The sequence below is a fragment of the Anarrhichthys ocellatus genome, unplaced genomic scaffold (assembly GCF_004355925.1).
Source record: "Anarrhichthys ocellatus isolate YVR2014 unplaced genomic scaffold, GSC_Weel_1.0 scaffold9, whole genome shotgun sequence".
NCBI classification, from domain to species: Eukaryota; Metazoa; Chordata; class Actinopteri; order Perciformes; family Anarhichadidae; genus Anarrhichthys; species Anarrhichthys ocellatus.
Genome location: NW_022280039.1, coordinates 1246459 through 1264894, shown reverse-complemented (window position 1 = coordinate 1264894; position 18436 = coordinate 1246459). Strand labels below are relative to the sequence as shown.

Here is an 18436-nt window from a genome sequence, read left to right as displayed (position 1 = left end):
TGTCTTCCTGGATCTGAACCCAGTATGTTATGATATGGACCGCTTTGGTGAGAAAAAAGTGCGTTTTTAACAATGTTCAGCTCTGCTAGTGGTATGTTTGTAATCTATATATTGTATAATGGTTTGCTAATTAGGGTCCAGGCTATTGAAAGGACCAGGCTTTCTAGCACATTTTTAAAGTATGTTATGTTTAAATCCCCTCTTACATTCCCAAAGGAGATTTATGGCCCGGAATGTGTCTGCCAGGCAAACTTTATCCACCTCCAGTCCAAAATTGCAATAGTGTTTGGGTATTGGATCAGATACTGGAAAGAATAAGGGTGTGAAATAGAAACACGATAAAGACAAACAAGTTAAGACAGAGAGATGGAGAGAAAGAGAAGGTGTAAAATATGGACAAGGGAGGAGGAGGAGGAAGATGGGAGGGATAAAGGAAATGAGGGCATCAAGAGGAGCCTTCCTGTGTTTACAAAGCATTATCGCAGCAGAGAGAAGAGAGGAGGAAGGCTTTCTGCAGGCTCATGCTGCTCCCAAAGACCCTCTCATTCATTAGGATTTATGCATACATATCGCCGTCTGCCACGGTGCGCACAGTAATACCAGTGCCATCTGCAGTGGGTGAGGCAAGTGCGTGCCGGCATGCTTGCGTGTGTGCATGTCTGTGCTAGTGTGTGTGAGTCTGAGGTCTACTGTCAGCCATCAAGAGGCTCCCTTGATGGCTGACAGTAGACCTGGTCTGTAGCAGAGGCTACAGACCAGGTTATGTAACCAGTCTGTGCCAGCTGCGCCTGTGGCAGTCACTGTCTCAAACACCCACATAACACACACACAAACACACACACCTGAAAAGCATACCCAAGTACGAATGAGTAGACATTTTATTTCATGAGGGCATACTTTGACAAATAAATAGTGAGATTAGTTTGCATACATGACTGCACATGTAGCCATAATTGTATCCAGCAATTACACATGGACACTTTAAATATGCAGTCAAGCCTGTGATAGTGTAAACCCCATAGCTCTGTGCCAGTGCGCAAGTGTTGACCCATCTATAAAGTGGGTGGTTATTGGGGTCATTTTTTTTTTGCAGGGCTGGGTGGGAGGGAGCGGAGAGGCAGGCGGCTTCAGTAAGGGTGGTGAACTCTAGCCCCAAGGAAGAAGACAAAAAAGAGGCAGATGGGGGGCTGTGGAGGGCTTTGGGATGAGCGGTGGCTGCCAGTGGATTGCTAAAAGTGTTGCATAACAGAGAGAGGGAGACAGAGGGGGAAGTAAATTGGGTGTGGGACGGCTGTCTGTTTAATGCTGCTCCTTGATTGCTATCCAGAAAAGTGCGAGGTCATAGATAGATGGATAGATAGATGACCTCTAAATCAAGGGGCGGAGGGAGAGGTTACTAAAAGATAATGGGGGAAGTGAAGAATGGAATAACTGTGAGCTGGAGCGTTAGATTTGGAGAATGAATACAGAGTAGGAAGGAGAGAGGAGGGAGCTTGTGAGCGGGTCAGAAGGTGAGGTTGAGTGGGCACAGCTGGGAACAAACCAGAGAGACACAGACAGACGGAAGGATAAAGGAAAGGATTTAGACAGGAAGCGTGTAAAAAAACAAACAGTAAAGATGCCAGGAAATGTGCAATGAAGTAGAGCTTCAAGCCATCTCCTTATGAAACCCCCTCTGGCTTTAAAGCAAAGCCATACTGAGACGCACACTGTCCAAATTATGCATGAGCTTCTTTGTCTGTCTGGTCCTCCTGCACCAAACACACGCGCAAAAACCAGAAGGTCGGTGTTTGAGTGTTTTAGAGTGAGTGTTTGAGACCCTGTCACAGCGTCACTGTGGTATTGCCTACACCCATTCATATGTCACTACAAGAGTCAGAAATGCATGCACAAAACAACTGGGACAGAATCTCATTCTCTTTTTCAAGCACCCATTTAATGGTTACATGCAACACTTCTTTGCCCATGCAGCCTCCTTTGGGGCCCTGCTGGGAAGATGACACTGGCTAGCAGATGAAGTCTAGACGTCTGTGTACAGTTCACTATAGGTCGTTGGCTGAAAATGAAACCTGATCTATGCAGCTTCTCTTTCGGCTCCTCTGAGCTGCACTGCTCTGCTCTCACAGTCTCAGGCTTCAGCTCATCCCTCAGTCATGCAATTCCAAATAATTGTTGAAGTTGATGAAAGCTCAATCACTTTCAATATATACCTGAGAGCAGGTGCATATCTATAAAGTTCAGTGGTGTGCTAGTAAACAATTGTGTTATGTGTGTTGACTGCCGCGTGACCAGACTCTTGCTCGGAGCCCGATGCAGAGCATCAGATGGAGGATGATATCTGGGAGCCGGGTACTCTTGATCCCCCTGGGAAACTGTCCACACCGCCACCACCAACTCCGCCTCCTGGTTACATCACTGCTCGCATCATTCCATGCCTCATAGGCCGGCCTTAAGCTCATTACCACGTGCACACACATGCACTCATGCATGCTCACATGCCTATGTGCCTACTGACTTACAGACTCCTTTGGGTCACTATATGATCTCACACTGTTCTCAGGTCTCTTTTTCTCTAACTGTCTTACGCTCTTAAAGAACCACATATTTGATGGTAGAGAGAAGCAGCAGCAGCAGCAGGAAAAGCTGTGCTACGTTCCCCTGAGCAGCCTCGGTTATTGCTGGTCTTGCCCTTTTGATCCCAGTGGCATAACTGACTGATTCTAATGCTGGGCTGACAGTCCCTCTCTTTCTCTCTAAGACTCTAATAATCCCGCCCCTGCCTTGTTTCTCTTGCAATCCCTTTTGCTTATCTAATGTTACATTGGAAATGCTAGGAATTTACAATACTCTGCATCCTCTCATGTTGGGGATGTTACAGAACCCCTTGTGTAGTAGTTTTTTTTCCTAATACAGCACGAAGAGGGCTGCTGCGATGACTATTAGGCAGATAGCTGTTAGATAAGTGCAAACGTTTTTATTGCTTCTTCTATCTCACTCCTCTACCTGTAGTACGTGTCTCAGAAGGTGTCGCAGCCAGACAGGTGGCAGGGGAAAAATGGTATTTATAGCTCCGAAAGGCACAGTTCTATCTGTTCCATATGGACCAATCAGGAAACGGCCTCTATGACGGACACTTTTCTTCAGCTCACATAGACAAAGGTAGGCTCTCTGTGCTGTACTTTCTGGCTGACGTAATTGGGACTCCTTTTGACAGGAAAGATGCTTTTGTTGATGTTGGCAGGGTAAATTGTTGTCTGATGTCTCTGCTGGGGGAAGAAATAAGCTCTATATTTTAGCCGTGGTATTATGAATAGGTTGGAGGTCTTTGGGGACATGGAGGGCAAGTGATGGCTGATTAACAGGGTGCACACATGGCTCATATGTCCGACAATGAATAGATGCCATTTTTAGCTGTTGGTCTGAAGTGTTGCACTGGCATCCACGTCAAAGGATTAGCAAGGCCTTTATGAATGTTTCAGTTGCTCTATTTATGGGGTGGGTCTTTGATCTAGTTGCAAGTATGGATGGACTGATTATCTGACTTCAGGTCTAACTGGGTGTTTGGTTGCGTGCGTGTGTGTGTGTATGTTTTAAAAGTTGAAGTCGAACTGTGTCACATAACCGCCTCTGTCTTGTGCTGTGGTTCAGTGCAGAGTTGACAGGTAGTCAAACTTGCAACAAACACTTTCTTTCTACTTTCCCTTCTATGTCAGCCTACAGTAAATAGGTTTGAACCCAACAGATGACGCAAAGCTCCCCCTGGGCTCCCTGAATGACCTAAAAAGTTATTACGAATGCCTCTGGGAGTGATTTTATTGTCTGTCTTTTGTGCTGCCAAGGTAAATGTTTCATCACTTTGCATTATGTTTTCTGTGAAGCATGCTATCAATGCATCAAAAGGGGAATGGATACAGGGAAAGACAGACAAGAAGAGAAAAGGACAGTGAGCTCATGGGAAGTCTCGCTGTCTTTCTCTCCCTCTCTCTGTGCTGTTACAGAAATAGCTCTGCGGTCCCTTCATTCCTCAGCCTGCGAACCATGTGTTCTATTGAGGAGTTTGGCAGAAGCGTCTGAACACTGGTCAGTACAGCTACGGGAGCCTTAACACAGCCTCCCTAGCCTGCACTGGGCAAGAATTAGAAGCTGTATTGTCCCTGGGGCCAGTTGCTTTCATTGTCCAAATGCAGTGTCGGTCTTCCTGGGATGCATTATCAATGTGATTTTAATATCCCATGAATATTGAATTAACCTCTTTTCGTTCTCTCTCTCTCTCTCTCTCTCTCTCTCTCTCTCTCCTTTTGCCTTTCTCCAGGGCCCTCTCCATGGATATAGACACAGACTATGAGCGGCCCAATGTGGAAACCATTAAATGTGTGGTGGTAGGGGATAATGCAGTAGGTAAGACCAGGCTAATCTGTGCCCGGGCCTGCAATGCCACCCTCACACAGTATCAGCTGCTTGCCACCCACGTGCCAACCGTCTGGGCCATCGACCAGTACCGTGTATGCCAGGAGGTGGGCACACACATACACCTAAACACACAGCCAAACACAGTGTGGAAAGAGCCACATATAGGCCCACTCTGTTACACCGTTGGCCATGTTACTGAGGCTTATTCTGTTTATTGTTCATATGTATCACAGCTGAAAACCTCTCTCTTCAGGCCTATGAAATACAACTTGATTCTAAAGATGTTGACCATGCAGTTTGATATTGTGCATTGTTTTTTTTTTTCCCTTCCTGGGTGATTGCATAATCCTTCAATATCACTAAAACACAAACATCAAAATGAAGTTAAGATATGTGACTGTTCTGCAGGTGTTAGAGAGATCTCGTGATGTAGTGGATGAGGTCAGTGTGTCCCTGAGGCTGTGGGACACCTTCGGGGATCATCACAAAGACAGACGATTTGCCTATGGCAGGTGAGCGGATACACGCACAGTAACAGGCACACCTTGCAACACAATCCTTTTTCACAATTGGTGCATCCAAGACATTGCTCTGTCTTTGTCTTGTCTCTGTAGAATTTGTATGGCCTTGACACAATTTCTTTGGGCTAATATGTGAGCAAATTCTTTGCCGGGCGGTTTAGGAGAAAGAAACCTGACAGACCCGCACATAAAAATGCCCGCATAACATTTACCTCCCCAAAAGTTTTTTTTTTTGTGTGTAATCCAGCTGCCACGCTTTTTAGTTGAACTCTGCTCTCAAGCTGTTACATCCTTCCTCCACCAGACATGATTGGATCATCACTCTATCCTCTTACTCCCTTTCCCTTTATCAAAGCTGCTTTATTGGCATGGAATGCAAAAGTACTTATTGCCAAAGCAAAATCAGCAAATACCAATTCAAACGACGGTGACCAAACTTGACCACATGACAGTAACACAGAAAAGTGAAGATGCATTTCATACATTATTAGATGAGTTCTGTATACATATATAATTAATTAACTATGCCACATATTTATCTAAACACAATAATTTGAGGTTTTCTTTTTTCTTTTCCCACACACATTTGTTGCCATCTACTTTGCCATTTTATCTATTTTATACACATCTTTCATAATTGACTGTCTCTTACGTTCACAGCACTACTTCATAAGCCATAACCAGATACAAACATCAACACACACACACACATGCATGTACACATCACACTGTGCAATCTGTGAGTTCTCACAAGGGTGGGTGGATGCACTTCGTGTAACATGTCACCCTGTCACCTTTTGGCAAGTGTGCATGCGTGACTGCGTTTGTGCATTTGTAGGTTGGATGTAGTTCAGTTTGAGGATCAAATTCCCTCCCTTCTGTTGTGTTCTTCCACTCCCTCAGTGTCTGTACATTTGGACATTGATCTGCCTCTGTGTGTTTCTGTTTTGGTGTGTGCGTTCGTGTCTGTCTGCATGTCCTGTATGCTTCGTCAGCCTACAGTCAGCTGATTAAGACACAGTGCCAGCTCAGCTGTTTTCCGCCTGCCTGCCTCCCTGGCGTCTGCAGCTCCAGGCTTCAACCTGCTCCTCCTCCTGCTCCTGCTCCTCCAGCCATGTTCATCCACTCATTCATTTTGGCCATGCTCTCTCTTCCAACCTTCCCTCAGACTCTCCTCTGCCTCACCTCCCCTCTCCCCCATCTCCCTTATTACCCTGTAACTCAACTTCCATCATTAGCCTCCTCTATACCCTTGACACTTGCTGCTCCCAAACCCTGTTCACATCTTCCTCCACTCTGTAGCCTTTTGTTGATATCAAAACTCAAAACATCACATAGTTAGACAATACCCAGACGGTCACATGCTTTCGTTATAGGAGAGGAACTTTCTGGTTGGAAAAACAATCTCAGCCTGAAAATAGGCTAAACCGAACCTAACCTGAGCCAACCTCAACTCAATGTTTTTTTTTTTTTCAGTCAGCAGAATTTTGTTAAGAAAATAAAAATCGAGTTTTGCTTCTTGACTAAATAAGCAAAACAATATCATATTGCTCTGGTAAGGATTGTTCTTGTAATCTGTTTTAGTAGCTTGTTATTAAGTTTTATGATACTGTTAGACAGACCTAATGACTGATGAGAAGTGTTATGCCATGAGAGTCAGAAAATCTGATTATCTGGGACATCTCTGCTCTGTTTGTTCATGTGTCTATGTCTGTTTCTCTTTTTACATAATGATGACAACCCCCCCCCCCCCCCCCCCCCCCCCCCCCACACACACACACACACACACACTGTTTATTAGCATTAATGTTGGGGGTAAATTGTGATCGACTCGCATGTGCTTTCTCATTCAGACAAACATATATGTACAGTACACATTGTTGACCTGCAGGTTGAACCTGGAAGTAGCTCTGCAGTGCAAAGCATCAGTACTTATGGATTAATCTGGTACTAGGTTTACTTACCTCACTTTAACTCTGCTTTTGACAGATTTATCAAGATTGTACAGGTTTAAAATATTTCTTGGGCTCATATTTTGGTACAGTCTTATGCTATCATCAAGGTATTCTGGCACAAACTAGGGCAGTGAAGCCTAGGTTGTAAAGAAAATGCTTACGACACAAAGAACAAAGGCATGTACACATAACATGACCTCAAACAGAATAAACCATGGTAATGATCCTTTGACAAAGTGCTAATGGTCTGTGTGTGTGTGTGTGTGTGTGTGTGTGTGTGTGTGTGTGTGTGTGTGTGAGAAATGTGATGTAATGCTTTAGTAGTGTTGTCTATGGACTATGGAACCTGTGTCTCTATGACACTGTAGAAAATGTCTGTGTGCCTTAAAAATTAATTCAACTTGTTGCGCAGGTGTATGTTTGTAATGCAAATTAAGTATTTTTATTAAACTTCTTCAAGGCTGTTTTTTTTCTTTGAAGATTTTTAAATGCTTGAAACTGTTGAATTTGATTCCAAACAGGTGGAATTACCTCTGTTTGTTGGACTTTTTACCTGATTTGCACAAAGTGAAGTCAATATTTTAAAAGTTAATGAATAAAACAAGCAGATAAGGTTTTTTTTTACAGTGGCGTTGCCTTTGTCTATTCAGTAAATAGGCCATGTTCGCTGTAGCACAGGAGGGGAAAAGAGAAGTGTTTAGGTGGTTTGTTCTGTTTTCAAGTTCAGGATGTGGTTTAGCACCTCATGTTTTCAGGTGTATACCAAATACCTGATGAATGTCAAAAACAGGAATATATATTTCATTATCTGCAGGCTATTAATAAGTTACATAAGAGATGGTAATGCAAAATAGGCCTGGTCTTGTGCTCCTGGGGTCAAAAGCCCTGTGTTGTTGTGTTGTGTTGTTTTAAGAAGTAGATCATTTAGGAATTATAGATTCTTGCACGGTAAGCATTGTACTCGTACTAAATGATCCGTCTCACTGACACAGAGCTTGATTTAACATTACCTAGAAACAGACAGACATGCGCAAACATGCCACAGACGTATCAGCACCAGAGAATAGCTGTAAGTGCTGCTGTGGGCTTGCTTAAACACATCGGGTGAGGAAATGAATTTGTGTGTGTGTGTGTGGATACTGATCTATTCTTAGCCTTCTCTCTGTGGTCCATGCAGCCTTGCAGGGCTTAGGGATATTTATGTAAGAGAGAGAGAGAGAGAGAGAGAGAGGGAGATGGGCCACACAGATCACCAGCCCAGAGGCCCCGACAAACTCACGCACACACAGTCCCGCCCACACACATGCGTCTTGTGACCCCCCAGGTTTCTGGATGACAATGTCGATGCTCCCACAATGCTTTGCAGCAGCTGAACAAGCTTCTTCCATACACATATCACACATGTTTTAACATAAACTGACAAGATGTTCAGTGACTCAGTATACTGACCTCTTTTTTCTTCCTTTCTTTTCTGTCCCCTTTACTCCATCAAAGGCCGTATGTCTTCTCTCTGCTGACATCTCTTGCTTATGACACAACAAATCTGCTCCTCCGTGCCATCTTTTTTTCCCATCTTATCTATGATCTCTGTTAGGTTATAAGTACATGAAATGAAGACTTTTTCTACCCCTCCTCTCCCTGTAGGTCTGACGTAGTGGTGCTTTGCTTCTCTCTGGCTAATCCCAATTCCCTGCGCCATGTACGCACCATGTGGTTCCCGGAGATCAAGCACTTTTGTCCCCGGACGCCCATCATTCTGGTTGGCTGCCAGCTGGACCTGCGCTATGCCGACCTTGATGCAGTTAACCGTGCCCGGCGACCCCTAGCCAAGTGAGACGCCTTCTTCATCAGGCATTAACAGTCAAATTAATTTATTAACTGTAATCCCAATTGTTCCATCGTAAAAGTATGTAATAGTATTAGGAGTAGTAAAATGAAAGTATAAATATATGTTGTTCTCAGATGAAGGCATAACAAATTGTGTAAAAGATCCTCAACTTCCTGCTTCTCTTTTCCTTTCCTTGTACTTGTACTTTTACTTACATCTTTATCTGAACACTGTCGTCTTTACATCATTATCTCTGTCCCACAGACCAATCAAACCTACCGATATCCTTCCCCCAGAGAGAGGCCACGAGGTGGCAAAGGAACTTGGGATTCCCTACTTTGAGACCAGTATTGTTGCCCAGTTTGGAGTCAAAGATGTCTTTGACAATGCCATCCGAGCCGCCCTCATCTCCCGTCGTCACCTGCAGTTCTGGAAGTCCCACCTGAAAAGGGTCCAGAGGCCCCTTCTCCAGGCGCCATTCCTGCCTCCTCGTCCGCCTCGCCCCATAGTGGGCATCCCCGACCCGCCTCCCACAGACGGCGAGGGCCCTGATTCCCTTTTCTGCCAGCCACTGTGTACAGATGTTCTTTTCCTTCTGCACGGTGGTGCCACACATGTATTTGCACACAAAGTATATCTGGCAACGTCCTGCTCCAAGTTCTATGACCTCTTCACCCTTGATCTTGGTGGATCATGCATGGGGCCATGGTGGGAGGAACAGGAGAGCAAGGAAAACTTGGAGAGTGGAGAGGAAGAGGAGCAGAGCAGGAGAGGAGCCAAGGAGCAAGCTGGGCGCACTAAGAGCCTGGACATTGATAAAGACGGGGTAGATGGAGGAGTGCGGGGCCTGAATCGACCCCAGTTGCTCCAGCAGGGCTCTTTGAGGACTTCCCAGAGTGATAATGCGCTCCCCTCTCGAGCCCACTACTCCATGGGAGCACTGGGGACTGGTCGAGCACTTTCAGGATGGGGAAGGGGGTTCCTGAGTGTGTGTCTGGAGCATGTTGATGATCCCATGACGGGACGACCACGACTCATGACTGTGGTAGCCATGGATGCGCTTATACAGGAAGAGCCATTCAAGGTGACTTTAAAGCAATAAGATTTCAAAAAACATCGTTGTGCAATAGAACATAAATCTGTTGATGTGAATATTAGAAATGTTTGGCATATTACTGCAGGCTACAAAAGCTTTTTGGTGTTTTCCCAGTTGTTCCAAAGCTGTATATTTGACGTCTGAATTTGTTCTGGTTTCAGGCGGTGCTTCAGTACCTGTACACGGGCAGTCTGGACGAGGGCCGAGGGGATCTGATGCAGGTGGCCACCATCGCAGAGCTGCTTGAGGTGTTTGACCTGCGAATGATGGTGGCCAATGTTCTCAACAGAGAGAGCTTCATGAACCAGGAGATCACCAAGGCTTTCCACGTCCGCAGAGCCAACCGCATCAAGGAGTGTCTCAATAAAGGCGCTTTTTCTGGTAAACCAATGTGCCAACAACTCAGTGCCTCAATACTTTCAGTAGCATTGGTGTCATTGTAGCTGTTTTCCATATATGCACCAGTAGGTGTTTGACTGTAGGTGTGTGCATCTGTGTAGAGGATTACGAAAAGCTGATGAGGAGAATGCGCGAGAAAGACATTAATTATTTAGCTAATGTCCAGCATTCTTTCTCTGTCTCTGGAAATGTACACTTTGTGTACATTTTGATCACATACTCGCCGACAAAGATGCATTTTATATGTTGTGGTTTCCCTGGTTTCTGAAGTCCTTTTTAAAGTCATCAGGTGATCTGATGACTGTTGTTTCAGTCTGCTCGGTTGTCTTTTGTCCGCTCTCGTGTGCATCCTGTGTGTTGTGGGTGTGCGGTGTTGTCTGCTCCCCTAAGCTGTTATCTATGCATGTTGTCACAGCATTTGCAGCCAGAGCCAGAGATCAGCTGTCTCTGAATGAAGCCTGTCTCACATTCACTTCTCTATAATTTATCTGTTGTCTTCATGATTATACTAATGGTAATCTTCATATAAAGTGCTAATAAGAGATTATATTGATACATTAAGCAAGAACAACTGTATTATCAGACTTGCTCAACCCAGTTATTATTCAAGGATTGTTTTAAGATAGATGAAATCCTTTGCGTTCAGATTTTGCCCATTGCAACATTATTACACTAATATAGTTGCTGTGTTCCTTATCGACACTTTCTCTACCAAAGCTGTAGTCCAGATTCCACACAGGATTTACTCCATGACCTACTGCCCTGCGTCTGCTCTCCTTCCCTTACTCTGTGTCAAACGCTGTTCTGCCCTTCTGTCAATTTATCTTTCTGTCTGTCTACCTGTGTCTATGTCTCTGTGTGTGTCTGTCTGTCTGGCCTTCTGCCTGTGTGTGTGTGTGTGTGTGTGTGTGTGTGTGTGTGTGTCTGGACGTCTGCCTTGTCTGTCTTTCCCCCTCTGTAGCTTGGGCTTCTGTGGCACTCCAAGAGATGAATGCTCTTTTCCCACCCCGGTTTTAGATGTGGTGTTTCGACTGGACGATGGCTGCCTCCCGGCCCACAAGCCCCTGCTCATCTCCAGCTGCAGCTGGATGGCTGCCATGTTCCGAGGCTCTTTCATGGAAAGCTACATCGAGGAGGTGAGTTCAGATATACCGGGATAAGCATCAGGATGGAGTTAACTTTAAGTTTTGAGCAGGGATTTAGTTTTTGTGTCCTGAATCTTAGGAAGGTAACTCAGGTCAGCCTTTAGGAGCAACCTAAGCACGCTCCTGTACCAAACAACAGCAGCAACATCTGATAAAAGAAGCGAGTAAGCAAAGGTGAATGGGTTTCTTGGATAAGGTTTATTACTTGGTAGATGTCTTACCCTCCTGACATTGTAAATCCTGCAAATGTATGTCTTGTTCTCATTGTGTGCTTCTGGTATGTGAAGGTTTACAGCTCAGCATGCCAGAGGCCTTTTATCAGATTTGACCTACAAATTGTTGTTTCACTTGCAAATGTGGTTGAAACTCTGCAATTACTAGATCCCCGGAGGCCTTGCACACATAAGGAGTGATGATAATGCAGTAGCCCGGCTTGACTTGGACTTGCCCCTTAAAGACTTGAGACTTGACTTGCCAGAAAGGACTTGTGAGCATCTCTGACACACAGACATACTTTTTTTCACACATCCCGTGATAACAGAACTAGGATGTTTCACTAACCTGTCTCAGTACTCAAAGTAAGCCCAGAATAGTACCTCTTTTGAGGTCAGCATTGTCCAAGTGGTGGGTCTGGTTACTTCAGGTGTGCTCTCCCTCCCCTGAGGTTCAGCTTCTGTGCATGTGCAGCTGACTTGACCTAATCAGAGAGGAAGTTCATGTCTCCGTCTGTCTTTAAGTCGCCTCTCCCTGGACTGTGTTGCCGAACCAGATCCTCTGGGGTATGATTACTTTCACGGTCAGTAGGGTTAGGTTACATAGATTCAGGCGCTCAGAAGGATTGGAAGTAATCAGAGAGGGACAGACAAGGAATACAGATGTTGTGTATCCAGTTTAGGTATAAAGCTCAAAGTTATAGAAGGCATGTTAGGAGAAAACTAAACCATTTTTTTTTTTTTGTATTTCCATGCGGATGGCCTGTATTTTATTCCAGAACACACCATGTGAGTGGGTGTGAAAAGAAGCCATTGCAGCTATTGTGGAAGGTGGTGAACACAGGACATCAGCATCACTGAGGGGGCACAGTGTTTGGTGCTGATGGGCTGCCGGTGTCTATGGTTACTCTAAATGGTTCATGTTAGTGGCTAATGTGGCATTGTTTATGGCATGGAGCTGGCACAGCATAGAAGGCAGGTGCACTGGAGACAAAGACTCAAAGGCTGACGGCACAATGAAACTGCCGACACTTGTGTTTATGAGAGTGCATACAGTATATTTGCGTGTATATGTATCTGCATTTTTACGTTGGTAAAACGGCTTTGCAGTGCTAAGTATTTCATGTGATTTTATATGCCAATGACAAGCTGCAGTTACTTATTTCCTTCTTTAATAGGCAAAGGTGTGAAGTGTTGCTAATGCACAGATTGCATTTTGCCATGACATTGACTCACAACGTGTTGTATTTACCTTGAGGCACACATCTTCACGGATAAATGCTATTTTGAAAAGCAGTGTCAGTAGTTGTTAGCAGACATGCTTACTAAAACACTCAACACTGGTCTTTCATAGAAGCAGAGCATTTAGAGCAACTACTTTGACACAGCAGATGGTCCAGTTCTGTTCGGTTACTCTAAAAGAGAATCCATACTGGAGAAAGTATTAAGAGATGTGGATGTTGGAGATTTACAAAAAAGAAGTGAAAAATGACAAGATGAGTCTATGACCCATTTACTCAGTTTTTATACAGGGCAATATTCTTAGACATATTCAAAACAAACCAAATTGTTGATTTCCACAAAATCTATCAAATTAAATGAGTGTAAAAACAGGAAAATATAACAGTTAATGGGTTATCTTTATGAAAAGACTATATCATCATATTATCATTTTGCATCTGTTCTCTTAGGTTTGGGAAGATCATCATATAAATCTATTATATTAAAATGTATAGAACCTGTAAATATAATTGTGAGAGCAACATGTGATCAGCCCGTGCTGTTCTATTTCCACGCTCGCATCACACTTCTCAGTATTTTGAGATTCACACATTTCAGTGGCGATTCTGTTGTGTGATAACATGACTATTCTAGTTCCGTGCAGAACAGCGTTAAGATATGTGTTTCAACCTCATTTTTTTATCATTATCATCATTATTACTCAGAAAAAAAGAGGAAACGACATGTCCTTTTTTTCAGTGCAGAGGAAGAATGACGTCAAGTTTCTTACCCTTTCTCTTAAACTTTGTACCTGATCTGTGGTGGCGGCTGTATGACTCACTGCTTTTCCCTCACCCACACATTATGTTTTGAGTATTTTGAGTATTTTACACTCATTACGTCTTTAAATGTCCAATTCCGTTGAGCTGAGGCCTTTTTTAAGCCCTTGGAGGACTGATATATCGCATTTACAGAAGAAGATTTATTTGTTTGTTTATTTGCACAATACACATAAATAAAAAGACAGTGAAAATGTAAACATCCAACATTGTGCAGGAGAGATTGAAAACATAAAATGGCTCAGGAAGATACATGCCCTATTAGATATCAATAGTACTTGAAAAATGGATAAAGGATAAAAAAGGATAAAAATCCAGTTTCCGTAGCAGTTCTGCAAAGATTGATACAAATGTACAACTTACTTTAAGTTTGCAAGTTGAGATGGAATACAACAGAATCCAGGAAGTGTTTTAAAACTGTCCTTTTGGGTTTGCAAATAATGTAAACTATTAATTGAGCTTGAGGACGGCAGACTGAGGGGACAAAAGAACAGCTCAACAGGTCAGTACAGCTGATGGGTGTTTTCCATACTGTGGATATGTCCACTCATTAATGCTTCTTATTCCCAGCTGGGGCTTCAAGTTCTAGAGACCACCCTTGTTGTGGTGTTGTAACATTTTAGTCATAACGAGAGGTCGCGCCAAGTTGACATTCTTCTAATTGGCCATGGTGGTGGAAGTTGAAGAGCCTCTCAGTGGGTACACTTGGAGAGCTCCTGGAGGGGGCAGGTCATCGCTTCCATTATCTTGCCTTCCTTTCGTCCTTCCTCGGCTTAGACTGCATCCCCTGCCACTGACTTTTGTGTTTCCTGTTTGCTGTTTGTCCAACTCTCAGTAATTAGGACCATTAAAAGGTCTTGCTCTTTTTATTCATTTATGTATATAACTACCAAGTGTGTTAGTGGGCTACACCTAAAAGCAGCATGGCCAGTGCCTTTTGTAGCTGAGGTGTGATTGATGCTATGGCGACATCTAGAGGTTATTGCAGGTGATTGTTTTTATTTATTATAATGGTCTCTGGTTCTGCACCTTTTCCCCACTACAAAACATTGCCCTATTGGTTTATATGTTGTTTGACCGTAACAATAAAAACATGTTTTGCTGTGCATGTCTGGAGTGGTCCAGTCATCACTAATAGTCTCTTACTTATAGACTACATCTGTAGGTATGTCCTATGGTCATATATTATTGTAGTTCGCTATAAAAGCATCGTCTTTCCCAGGAGAACATTGATAGTCGGTCTGAGTGTCTCATTTGTGCAAAGGGTCCGATAGCAGGGTTGCCTGTGTGTGCTTTTGGGTCTTTAGCTATAGCCATATTGCTCACATCACTAGCCCCCAGACAGCGCTTTCATCTGAGCCTAGATCAAAAACACTGCTACCAGAACAGCATGTCCTCTGCCCTTTACCTCCAAATACACACTGCACTGCTTTAATTGAAGTTACTGTCTTTTTTGCACCCCACCCCATTTCTAGCCATTACGCTTACAGTATATACTTGCCGACACATCCTTTTATATTAACTTCTCATGAAAACAAATGTCTATATTTGTGCCCATTTTTCTTTCCTCATGTATTTTTGTTTTGTTTTGTTCAGGTATCCATTCCTAACACCACTGCAGCCTGTATGCGCGGGGTGTTGGAGTTCCTGTATTGCAGTCTGCTGACACCCTGTCCTGGTCTGGAGCCCATAGAACTTATTATTCTGGCCAACCGTCTGTGTTTGCCACGCCTAGTCGCCCTCACAGGTAAAGACTCTCTCTGCAGAGCTAGAAATGTTGCAAAGAGAACCACTTACTCGAATGTCTTCTTTCGAATATATGTTGCAGAATATGGTTATGATCAAGCTTTATCAGGCATCATCAATGACTCAGAAGAGTTGTAGGTGCAGTGAGTTGTTGCTCGTTGCAGATTGCCAGACAGACTAAAAATTTTTGAATAGGAGATAAAAATATCAGTGGTGCATGTAAACAGTAATATTGACATGATTATGTGCATGTTATGCGTCTCCAGAACAGCATGCTGTGGATGAGCTTCTCCAGTTGACAGCAAAAGGAGGTGACATTGATGAACAAGTGTTGGCTTACCTCGAGCTTGCACAGGTCAGATCTTACAAAACTGTTCTTCAAATGATCAATTTATAATTTACCAATGACACATTTTACATTGTGTAGGCCTCTTCTCTCACAGCTGTAATAACTCATTAATCCTCTGTTTTTTTTGTTGTTTTTTTTCGCAGTTCCACAATGCCAAGCAACTATCAGCTTGGTGTCTCCATCACATCTGCACTAATTATAACAGCATCTGCCGCAAGTTTCCCAAAGAGATGAAGGTCATGTCTGCAGGTATACAGGCACCTCGCCTCTCTCAAACCCCTTTCACACGCGCAGCTTTCCCTTCAGTAAAACTACTGAACTACTTCCTACAAAGTTTACTTTGCAGTGCTCCTTTGCACAAAAGTACGTTTTCTGGGTTAAGCACACTGCCAAGGAATTATAGCTTGCTGTGAATTGTTCACAGCAAGCATTTGATTTGAGTGGGAGAGATCACATTTTGGTCTGGAAGAAAAAAACCCTGATGCAAGGAAGCTAAAAAAGATATAAACAGTAGTAGAACAAACACACGAGCCCCTCATTAACTTAGCTGACAAAATTTGTCTTTCAATATCCATCCTCATGTTTCATGAAGGAGTGAATACATTTTACACTCGTTTTATAAATAGTTGGTTGTAATGTGACCATGGGGAAGCCCAACAACTACTAGAATGATAATCACTTTGATCTCATGAGTTTCATGGGTAATCGTAGTAATCTTTAGTGACTTTTGTTCGTTCACTTGTCCTTACAACTTTACGTTACTGTTGGTTGTTTCCTTATGTCACCTATTTAATGACATTATTCTTACACAGTCACTTACTGTGCAACAATAATTGTCTATGTTGATATTTCCCCCTTCTTTTTCTGTGCATATCTGAAATGACACCTGAAATCTTCCATTTTTTTTTAATGTCCCCTTTTCTGTACCTATCTTTGTCCCCCCCTCTCTGTAGAAAACCAGAAGCACTTTGAGAAGCAGCGCTGGCCTCCTGTGTGGTTCCTGAAGGAGGAGGACCGCTACCTGCGCTCTCACAAGGAGCGTGAGCGCGAGGAGGAGATCTTGCGCAAGCAACACACCAAACGGGGCTGGTGTTTCTGGAAGCACCCGTCCTCCTCTCCGCACGTCTCCTAAACGGTTTCGTCCACTAACATCCTACCCAGGATGATTAATCCCCGCCCCCCCCCAGCATACAGAGGAGGTCGACATTGAACCCTCTATTATCAGTAGATAAATGACTCTCAGTGCTACTATGCCTGAATGTCAGCATGTTTGAGGGAATGTATGTGCCTCTTTATAATTGTGGGTGACTTCATGAGTGCATTTTGGTATATGCTCCTGTGTGGACTTAACTGAAGGTTATGTGCGTGGATGTGTGAGTGTATGTTTGCCGTTGGCATGACTGAGTGATGCTTCCGAGTTGAGTGCTTCCCAGACTCCCTGATCTATAAGGGCATGCAGCGTTGCAGTGCACCCCCTTGTCCCCTCCACAAGAGCTCTGTCCCTCCATCAGCACTCACAGTGTCCCAGCCTTTGGGTGATTGGACTGGGAGCAAGGGCTCTCTATTTCTCTCAGTCTCCTTCCTTCACATTGACCTTAATGACTACTCATTGACCACTGCAGCTCCTCTCGGGGAGCTCACTTCTGCCTTCACTTCTAAGTAGACTGTTAATTTGTACACACAGACTGGTGCAAAGGATCCACCCCTCTAAAACCAGCACTGGATTCCCAGGAACTGACACTTAGCAATGTAATTATTATTGTTTTGATATTATTTGACCTTTTTACATATTTTTGATTATCAGGGGCAAGTGGAAGTGTTGAGAATTTTGATTGCCATTGCAACAATAGCACTGTTCTAGAGCCCAGGTTTGGGTGCAAGGGCATCCTTAAAATCGTTAGCAAGTTGGGATACTCCAGTCAGGAGGCTTGATCATTGCTATTAGCCTACAGTTTAGAACTGAAGTGGTCCGTGGTGTCCATCATCCACCCCTGCACTTCCAACCCCCTCCTCCTGCACACCACACGTGCAAAACAAAGCTAAAGACAAGCTCTCCTTGATGCACCTCAGAGGCATTCAAAGTGACCACTCTACAGCAATGATGGGGGTAAATAGGGCTTGCCTTACTTGATACCTCTGCCATTGAGGAATGATGGATGCATTAAACAAATGCGCTTGTTACGTCCATGACCACTTGGTTGCGTCAAAGCGCCTCAGCCAGCCTGCCTTTACACCCCTACACCACTAGGGGCAGCACTGCTCAGGGCCCCGGCACTAACCTTCACACTAACTGACATTAGTTTCTGTGCCTGTCATTGCTTCACTCTAGTTTCAGTTATTAAGATCAGTATAACTTATCCTTGCAGTGTTATAAGAAAGCTCACAGTGTTTTTAGTGCATTTGAAAGAACGGATTGCAACTGACTATGGAGTTTCGCCTAATTGTGGATACCAAAGCTATGATTCTTTTGATCTCTTTCTTCCTCGCTTTCTTCATTTCTGCTTCCCTGCTTCTTTTATTGGCAAGAGGGGATGGAGGAGAAAAGAGAAGGTGGCTCACGGAAGAAGGAGGCAGTATGATATGGTATTTGAATCCCTTCTCGTGGTGGTGTTTTCAGTCCGTGATGTCAGAAGAAAACTGCTGTCACTGCTGGACATTGCCTTCCATTCCTCTTGCTGGAATTGAACATGGTGCTTAAGTCACAATGAGACAGTG

General features: G+C 43.9%; 1 protein-coding gene across 4 annotated transcripts in view; it reads left to right on the top strand.

Moving 5' to 3' along the window:
* The window catches only part of rhobtb4 (Rho related BTB domain containing 4), a 34699-nt gene extending 17373 nt beyond the window's left edge, over window positions 1–17326 (top strand). For all 4 annotated transcript variants that reach the window (XM_031848986.1, XM_031848988.1, XM_031848987.1 and 1 more), the window contains 10 exons: window positions 4313–4514; window positions 4819–4922; window positions 8531–8716; window positions 8979–9798; window positions 9972–10191; window positions 11227–11345; window positions 15223–15373; window positions 15639–15727; window positions 15865–15970; window positions 16675–17326. In XM_031848986.1, the coding sequence (XP_031704846.1) occupies window positions 4323–4514; window positions 4819–4922; window positions 8531–8716; window positions 8979–9798; window positions 9972–10191; window positions 11227–11345; window positions 15223–15373; window positions 15639–15727; window positions 15865–15970; window positions 16675–16853 (2166 nt within the window). In that variant the 5' untranslated portion in view covers window positions 4313–4322 and the 3' untranslated portion in view covers window positions 16854–17326. The remainder of the gene's footprint in view (window positions 1–4312; window positions 4515–4818; window positions 4923–8530; window positions 8717–8978; window positions 9799–9971; window positions 10192–11226; window positions 11346–15222; window positions 15374–15638; window positions 15728–15864; window positions 15971–16674) is intronic.
* The last annotated feature ends 1110 nt before the right edge of the window (window positions 17327–18436 follow it).